Source organism: the organism of the source record quoted next, unplaced genomic scaffold (genome assembly GCF_019419815.1).
Source record: "Pyrus x bretschneideri cultivar Hongxiangsu unplaced genomic scaffold, Pyrus_bretschneideri_v1 Contig45, whole genome shotgun sequence".
Classification (NCBI taxonomy): domain Eukaryota; kingdom Viridiplantae; phylum Streptophyta; class Magnoliopsida; order Rosales; family Rosaceae; genus Pyrus; species Pyrus x bretschneideri.
The window spans coordinates 3,975,789-3,984,772 of record NW_025999779.1 but is presented as its reverse complement, the minus strand read 5'-3'; the positions used below and the strand labels follow the sequence as shown (position 1 = coordinate 3,984,772).

The following is an 8,984-nucleotide window of genomic DNA, read 5'->3' as shown; positions in this document are numbered from 1 at the left end:
TCTTCATCACTTAATGGCCTGAAATCAAATCAATCCACCAATTGATCATTGAAATTTCAGGTCAGAATTTGAACCATCAACTAAAAAAAGGAGATTAAAACTTACCTGCATCTCAGCAAAACTTGCACGTTAACCTCTTTATCCTTGTCCTGTCGATTTAGATTGTACTCAAGAGTTTTGCGCCGCCTTTCGGGACGAGGAGTAAGAAAAGGAGAAGGGGATGGTGACACCCCCATCCCAACTTTCCTAGTGTGATCAGGGGTGAGTGCCATCATTTTTCACTCTTCCCAAACCTAAACCAACACCAACATGCTTCATCACAATCAAAGCATATAAACCAAATCAACTACACAACCACAAAGCCCTAACGCCCTAACCAACAAATTTAGAAACATTTCGTGATGATTAATTAACTTAATTTTAACCCTAATCAGCATTACCAGAAGAAAACCCTAAATTCATTCCTTGGTTGCGTTAGATTACAATTGAATTGGGATCACAAATAAGAAATTACCTCAGTGATTTTGTATATCCTGACGAAGCCCGACTCGATTAGCGAAATCAAACTCAAAAGCTATGAAATTTTCGATCAGAGAGAGAATTAGCTAGGGTTTGGCGATCGAAAGGGGAATGGGAAAAAGGAAAGCTTTCTTCCGTCTTTAGGAGAAAGGAAGACTTTTGGGGCTTTCAGCGAAATTGAATCGAATCGTAGATTTGAAAAATGAGGAAAAATGGTGGTGTCTGATTGTCCAACGGCTACCGTGCGCTTTTGTATGGGGGGAAGTGGCCGTTGGGGTCAGACGGATTTCTATGGCTTTTTAAAACTGGGTGGGGCCGACCGGTGAAAATTCAAATGAGGCGCGTATGTTAACTTGCGCCTTTGGGTGAATTTAAAAAGTGGATTTCCAATTTTAACGCAAAAATGAAAAAGAAGAGTTTTGCCCAAAAAGAAAATAAGAGAGTGAGAGAGCCTTCGTGTTTTGCCGTCGGATAAGGAACACCAAATTTTAGATCAAATTTACAAATCAAATGATGTGTCACAATAGGAAATAAGCATGTTAATCAACAATTTAATACTAATTTAACTATTAACAATCACATTATTTAGTTTACAAAATTTGGTTTCTTTAGCATTATCCTTTGCAATCCCACTAGGTAAGTTGTGGTGTTCTCCTGATTTGTGGTTGACATGTATTGGTTGTAATTGTTAATTTGATAGCTTAATTGAGGATTTATTCTTGGTTAAGTTTGATCCTCTGTAAATCATGTTGGTTTTTAGTTCGGATGATTACGTTGGGATTGGTCACTAGAGAAGGTTTACCATATTTGATGTTATTTTGCTTTTCGTTGTGATGTCTATTACAATTAGATTGAAGAGCTTATTATTTTCATTTGGTCCAAATTTCAACTAGTATTGCTTGATCATTCTAATTTTATCGTTTCAACAATATTACATCATTCCTTGATAATAATAAAAAATTGGTAGAGTATCTCTAAAAGAAATGTCAAAAAATTCATATTAACAATGACAGTAAAAAAAGACAACACTAGTTTTCTACCAATTATTATGTGGCATGATTTGGATTGGAGAACAAAACTTAACAAAAGGTAATGCTAGGGAGACTAAATTTCGTAAACTAAATAACATGAAAGCTGATGATTGAATTATTACTTAAGTATTAATAAACGTGTTGTCGCATAGACTTTCAAACTTAAATTTTAGTTTAATGTCTCCTTTAAAGATGGTGTTAAAGAAACCATTCCAGATTCATCATCTTGATTTCTCCACCATGGTTCTCTACACTTACAGTTACCATTAGCCTAATCATAGAAAATAACAGATTTAAGCACTAGAATTAATATAGTTAATCATCATTGAACATAACTTGGGATTGTAAACTCAATCGTTAAACATTCATAATTTTACAAGAACTTTCATGTTGAACTTACTTTAGACATCAATGATGAAAATCTAATAGGATATACTCACTTTTTAATTTTAGCCCAATGATATTTTAACACATGTTTTATTGCTTTAAAAAATAATAGACATGTTGATTAATTTTTTGGATGAACTTAAGTACTCAATACTGACTAAGTGCATTTTTGCTCACCATCATTTAGTATGGTGTATGCTCATCACCTTATTTATTACCGTTAGATGAATTTGAATTTTGAGATTTGTGCTTATCCACTATAGGAATCTCGAAATTCAAACTCATCTAATGGTGATAAATAGGATGGTGAGCATACACCACACTAAATGGTGGTAAGTAAAAATACTCTCTTAGTGACTAGCCTATATATTTACTTTTTGATTTTTGTCCAGTGATGTTTTAACACATGTTTTATCATTTTAAAAAATAATAGACATGCTAATTAATTTTTGTTGAGCTTTAAAAAAACAAGAAACATGTGTCAAGATCTAAATCTGTGTGCACATTATTAACTCATGCAAGATTCTTATTTCTAAATGTGGAATAACCTCTCAACAAATTATATGTGCATAATTACACAATTAATCTCAGTATCATTGAAATTAGTTCAAAACGTTAAGATTTACAGTAACAATTAATTATATTTCGTGAAGTATCATTTATGTCGTTTAATTAATGTGTGTTGTTCTTATTATGGGTTTACATATATCAACAATTAATTGTCCACATGCGCATGAACCATCGTACGAAACAAAGCTATAACATAAAAGAGCTCATTCATGTCGATCAAGTAAAAGGGCTTCAAAAATTATCATGATGAATGATGATTGCAAGGCTTATCTTATGTAATTTGAACTGTCGTTCAAGGTTAAAGTAATGATTAAAGGAGGTGTGATTGGCTTGGTAAAAGCTAACTGGGCAGTTGCCGCACGAGGAGACAATGCAGGATGGCCGGAGCGTGGAGCGCCACTGCAAACTTGATAGAGGACATCATTATGATGAAACCGCATTAAACTGAATAGGGAAAACTAGTATGCGCGATTGATTATCAGTCGATGTATTAATACCATTTTATTGTTGCGCATGGTTATCAAATGACTCTTAACTTAACATTAGGTTGCATGAGTGATTGAGTTGTTGCGCATTGTGATTGTGAAGCCCACTTGCATCTACGGCTCGCCATCACCCATGCTCACGCAAATTACCAAGCTTAGCATAATTCTAGACTAAAAAATGCAATGTGAAAATAGGGTGTGAGAGGCTTGTTGCTCAATTGATAACGGAACATTCACCCACGCACAAGGAATCCTGAGTTCGATTTTCTCTCTCTAATATTTACTTGTATCAAAAGTGTTGTATAACGTGTCTCTGAACTATTAGTTTATTTTGGATTTTTATCACAAGTGGTTTTTGAAATTAACTCATACTATCAAAATGATTTCTGAAAATGAAAATCAATAAATATGATATCTCTAAATGGTTGTCGCTTGATGTAGTACTTCCTTTAGAATTTCGTCAAAATTTATGTTAGTGTGCTAATATGGCATGTAAGTAGACCCACAAATCTTTTAAATATAACCACATGGATATATTATTAAAAACTATATAAAAGTTTGATCTAGAATCATTTAAAACTGAATTCAAAATGATCAGATAAAAAAACAAAAAGCTGTTCAACAAAATAAGAAGCCCCGGTTGAGAACAACGATGTCGGGTGCGGTGCAGGTCAGAAGATAGTGGCTGGGGTGGGAGAGATGGCAAGAGAATTGGCAAATTAAGAAGCCCAGGTCCTGATTATTATCATCGTCGTAATACAAATTTCACGCGCACCGGACGCATCCGTTGCCGCAGCTATCGTCCTGCTCCGGCTTCTGGGGATGTAGAGCCCTCGCATACCCTCTGCGGTCGGCCCGGAAGTTGCTCTTGATGGTGGTGCGAGTGGACAAGGGTAGTCACGGTGTTTGAATAAGAAAAAGTCGAGAATTGTTGTTGGCAGCTGGGTTTCGAAGAAGAAAGAAGCCAAGGTGATGACGTGTTCGGGCTCTGTTTTTAAAATAAAAAAGCTTTTGGAAAAACAAATGCACTTAAAAGTGTTTTTTCACAATAAGCACTAATTATGTATTTTATATAATAAGCACTAGTTATATGCTTCAGTTTTAAGTGATTTTTCAAGATTTATTTTATTTTTACAAAGAACTGTTTTCAAAAATGATTTCACCAAATCTTTTAATTTTTTATTTACTCATTTTGAATTTGGTTTTAAATGATTTCAAATTAAATTTTTGTGTGGGTTTTAATGATTTGTCTATGTGGCTATATTTAATAAACTTACGGGTCTAAAATGACTAAATTGATTTGGAACATCTATTTTCAAGAGCTACATTGATTAATTTTCAATTTCAAAAATCATCTTGAGAGTATCAATTTCAAAGACCACTAATGATAAAAACCCGTTTATTTTTATACAAGTAGTATTCCAACTTGCATAGAAGAAAATTCCAACTTGAATGCACAAGGACAGCACATATACTCTAACTATTATGACTCGACAACACCTGCCCCTAATCATCATTTAGAAGTAAAATTTTGGATGGCCATTTGGCTCCCATTACCATTTCGTTATGGAGCACAAGTGTACGATGCCATTGGAGGGGTTCAACTTTCATAAAGCAAACACATATGGTATATTCAATGTCTCCGACTCCACTCGTTTCTTTGACTTGCAATTCTACATAACTCAGATGAATTTAAATTACAAAATCTATCTTCATTTCTTCATACAAACACAACGCAGTGAAAAGAATCATAGAGGCACTGATCCGTAAAATACGACTTCAGCCGGGCCTGTCATGTAGATGTGATTGTTCTCCTCTCTCCACTCAATCTGCAACGGCCCTCCAGGTAGATCAACCGTGCAATTCTACGTCCAAATGATAAGCATAAAAATGGTGAGCGAAGGGGACAGCAAGTAAAAGAAACTACAGTAACAATGAAGTGATCTGGAATTTTACAATAGATGAATAAGCAACAGTCAAAGACGCTAAACTTTCCCCACATTACGTTTAGGAAATCACGTGGCCGTTGAGTTGTTAGGCCACATGTATCAGACTACCCACCCCTGGTTTTTCATGGTGGGTACCGCGCATGGGAGGGGTATCGCGCTTATAAAAGTGACCAATGTATCGTGGCAATGTAACAGAATAGTGATGCGAAGAATGCCAAAACTAGAATTGTAGTATGCATAGGCTATAGCATTACTCTTCTTAAAATTGGATGCTAAAGATAAAAACTGATAGATGAAAGTGGAACAATTTCATTTTCATGTGAAAAAATAAACCGTCTATATTAAAGTCTTTTAACATATCCAAAAAAAAATATGCCAAAACTTACTCGCTCAGCACGACCCTCAAGAACTGCGGCAACAACTACAGCACAAGCACCAGTTCCGCAAGCAAGTGTTGCTCCTGCAATGAAAAATAATTATACTTCCCATTAAAAAAAACTGGATTTGGTATCAGATCAAGGTATAATAACTTCTTCTATGGTTGCAACAGAACTAACCTGCCCCACGCTCCCAAACACGCATCTTTAGGTGTGAAGGAGTGAAAACTTGCACAAATTCTGTCGATCACAATCAAATGGGAATTGTGAATACAAAATCAACGCTTTAGAACAATGACAAATTAAGAACAAGACAGGACCAAAGGATCCAAGAACTTTGATTGAAATCAAATATTTCATTTGCACTAAAATATGTAGCATGATCATTATTGAATCTTGAAACTGTGTTTCAAGCTCTAAGCAAGATTGGAGACGGAAGCTTCAAGCACCCAATATAAAATTGGATTGGACATCGCATGAGTTCTTTTTACAATTTTAGGCAGTTCAGCATAAAAGCTAAGAGTAGCTGTTTTCGAATAATATTCCACTCTAACTTTGTAAATTTAAAGAAAGGGTGTCAGTGCCAGACAATTTTATGAGTATGTCTTTTTCAAAGTAATACCCACCGCAAGCAAGCACTATTCCAATAATTTTAAAGGATACCAGAAATCTCAAAGTTCAAATTTATGCACGGTCAATCATCTGTCATGTCAACAGGTGTAAGCAATGGACAAGCACCCAAAAACAAAAAAAACCCTATCATCTGCAGCATGTAATAGTGCTCTTACTTAACAATATGCCAAATCTAACTGCTCCAAAAAAAAAAAAAAAAAAAGCATTTCCACAGACAAATAAATCCAAACCTGTGTTTGTTCGTGCTGGAAACACCTCATGATTCTCAAATTTGGGACCGATGTCAGCTAACATCAATTCATCAACCTTCATATTCTGTTCAATTAACAAAAACATGAAGTCACAAGCGGAAACTACGGATTTTTTGAGCGTTCCAATATTTTGAAAAGGATTGATATGCTGGAGGAAACTATTAATCAATCATCTTTATTCCACCCACATTATGTCATTCATTTGAGATAGAAAAGAAGCATTATAGAGAAGACAACTGAGAGAAATGTCTGCAACATAAGCCTTGCAAAAGTGAATATGTTCCCAGTTATTCATAAGAGTGAATATGTCCCAAGTTATTCTAGCAATAATTACCTGGCCTCCTTCTGTACCAAAAGTTACACAATGAGGATTTCCCATACTAACACAAGTTACATTCCAGGTTACTCCATCAACATTGAGACCCGACTTAACGACAGATTGATCTTTGTTTGCAGGCAGTCTTGTGGGTACATCTGATGCCTTAAGAATCGGTTCCCCCATATCAACTTTGACCTGTAATTAAGAAAATTGATGTCTGCTAAAGTCAAGATGAACATCCAATACTTTACACATGATGAAGGCATCCAGAAGGGCAATTAACATTGTCATAAAATTTTCAAAGTCACATGCCTTGCAAAATGTTAGACATATCAATGCGAAATACTTTACTTGAACTGGAACATCATATAAACAAGAATATACCTTCCCATCTTCTTGAATTTCAGGAATAATTAGACCGGCACCAGTATAAATTTTAAAGCTGCAATTGTTTACATATACCGTTGTTAGAAATTTACACCCATTCATATGTGCCTAAATAAATTTTACTTTTTGAAGTTAAATTCAAACAACAACTAAAGCAAACAATGCAAATACAAGGAAACATTTGTTAAACAAAAACAATTATCAATATATGGAACCAACTTTACCATACCTATGCTTTCCCTGCAAATTCTCCAGCTCGGCAATGAATCTGGCAAAACACCGGACTCCATTACCACACATCTACAAACAAAAATTAATATCAATTTCCAAAATTTAATATCAAAGTTCAGAAGTTTGAAATGCATGACTCATGCACAATACTGCCATTCAATAAAATGTAAACAGTTCATTGCCATTTCAGACCGTCTACATTCAATACAATGTGGTAATCACTCATCTAATTAACATTTCAAACAATCAAGTAAAGCCGATGTTTAGGAAAATGTGATTCACCTCGGGCTCGCTCCCATCAGAATTAAAAATCCTCATGGTATAATCAGTGCCATTGATGCCCGGCAGTGCGAAGATCACTCCGTCGGCACCAATCCCAAAGTGCCGATCACATAGCTTTGCCGCCTGCTCCGGACTAATTTTAGGCTCCGAAGAATCTCTGTTATCAACCTATCACTCGCAATGCCAGACAATCAAAACAAAGAATCGATAACAACTAAACCCTAACTTCTTCAATGCCAATAAATTTCAAAAATTGCAAAAAATCCAAAACATTTCAGAGAAATTGAATACCAGGATGAAGTCATTTCCGAGACCGTGGTACTTGACGAAATGGAGGAATCCGGCTTCTCTTCGGTCGAGAAAGGCAGCGGGGGAGGCTTTCTCGACGGCTTCGACGCTCATGGAAGAGGAGACCGCCGACACACGGAGAGTAGGAGCTCTCGGCGAGGCAGCTGCAGAGGGAGAGTTGAGCTTCAGGATCGGAGAAGAAGGTCGACGAGAGGCGGTGAGGAAGGTGAGGGATCGGCGAGTTGGGGTGGTTAGAGGCAGTGAGATGGCGGCGGCTATGGCTCCCATGGCTCTGATGGCAGGCGCAGCGGCTCTCTGACTACCTAATTGTTGTTTACTTGCCGTTGGTCGTAGCAACAACGTGTTCGATTGACGTGCTGTACCCACTTTCTAAACTTCCACCTGTTTATTGTAATTTATGATAAATTTATATTTTTACTAATTAATAAAATATTTATTATCAATCAAAATTTTATAAAATTATGAATTTAACTCTTTAATTGAAATAAAATATGAATAAGAAATATGGAGTAAAAATAAAAAAATAAAATAAAATTCCCACGTTCACATTATCTATCATTCTCTTCCTCTCTCCTTTCATTACAAAAACAAAAATAAAAAATTTTCTCACACTTTGTGTGTGCCCATATGCTAGTATATTTTAAGTATAAGACACTTATTTATATGAAATACTATAGATTTACTTAAATCCACTTAGGCCCTGTTTAGCCACCTAGATGCTAGTTCTCAATCCACTGCCCGACTAAAGTCTAGCGTTTTCTGGAACCTTGACTGTACCCAATGTTTTCACCTATTTCTAGTATGGCACTGAAAAGTTTCATTCTAACTTTATTACCCCTAAAGTTTTATAAATTGTCAATTAGATCCCGTCGAAAGTTACTCTAACTGGGCATCAAATTATTATTTCTACTGGGATGGATTTTTGTCCTTGTACTACTAAATTTTGGGTGGTTGGAATTGGCATGCCAAAGTCGTTTTCCGCATTTGTGCGTTATGGGATTATAAGAGAACCACATCTGAAAAGATTGTGAGTCATTTAATAACAATTTCGTATTTAGTTTTCGTTTTTTTTTTTCTCACTCGTCTGCATTCTTGCAGCAAATATATCTTCTTTGTAATTTATCAAATATATGTTGCTATATTTTAAAACTCTCTTGCTTCGTTTGTTGACCTTTTTTTTTTTGTGATGCAGTTCTTCGGTGAATAGGTATTTTTTACCGAAGTTGCATGACCGCGAAGAACCCGAGGATAATC

The 8,984-nt window shown here is 35.6% G+C and overlaps 1 protein-coding gene and 1 long non-coding RNA gene across 2 annotated transcripts; both read right to left on the bottom strand.

The window, feature by feature from the left end:
• LOC125469805 lies at positions 1-770 on the bottom strand. The gene is made up of 3 exons (XR_007252074.1): positions 515-770; positions 106-293; positions 1-18 (listed from the first exon to the last, which is right to left on the bottom strand). It is a non-coding gene; the product is annotated as an uncharacterized LOC125469805 (long non-coding RNA).
• A 3,807-nt stretch (positions 771-4,577) lies between these two features.
• On the bottom strand, positions 4,578-8,090 carry LOC103933567 (diaminopimelate epimerase, chloroplastic-like). The gene is made up of 9 exons (XM_048567710.1): positions 7,713-8,090; positions 7,422-7,589; positions 7,138-7,208; positions 6,906-6,963; positions 6,537-6,716; positions 6,182-6,266; positions 5,499-5,558; positions 5,328-5,401; positions 4,578-4,857 (listed from the first exon to the last, which is right to left on the bottom strand). Exons 1-9 carry the CDS (start codon positions 7,995-7,997, stop codon positions 4,741-4,743), a joined length of 1,098 nt encoding a protein of 365 aa, XP_048423667.1. The 5' UTR covers positions 7,998-8,090; the 3' UTR covers positions 4,578-4,740.
• Positions 8,091-8,984: the final 894 nt, after the last annotated feature.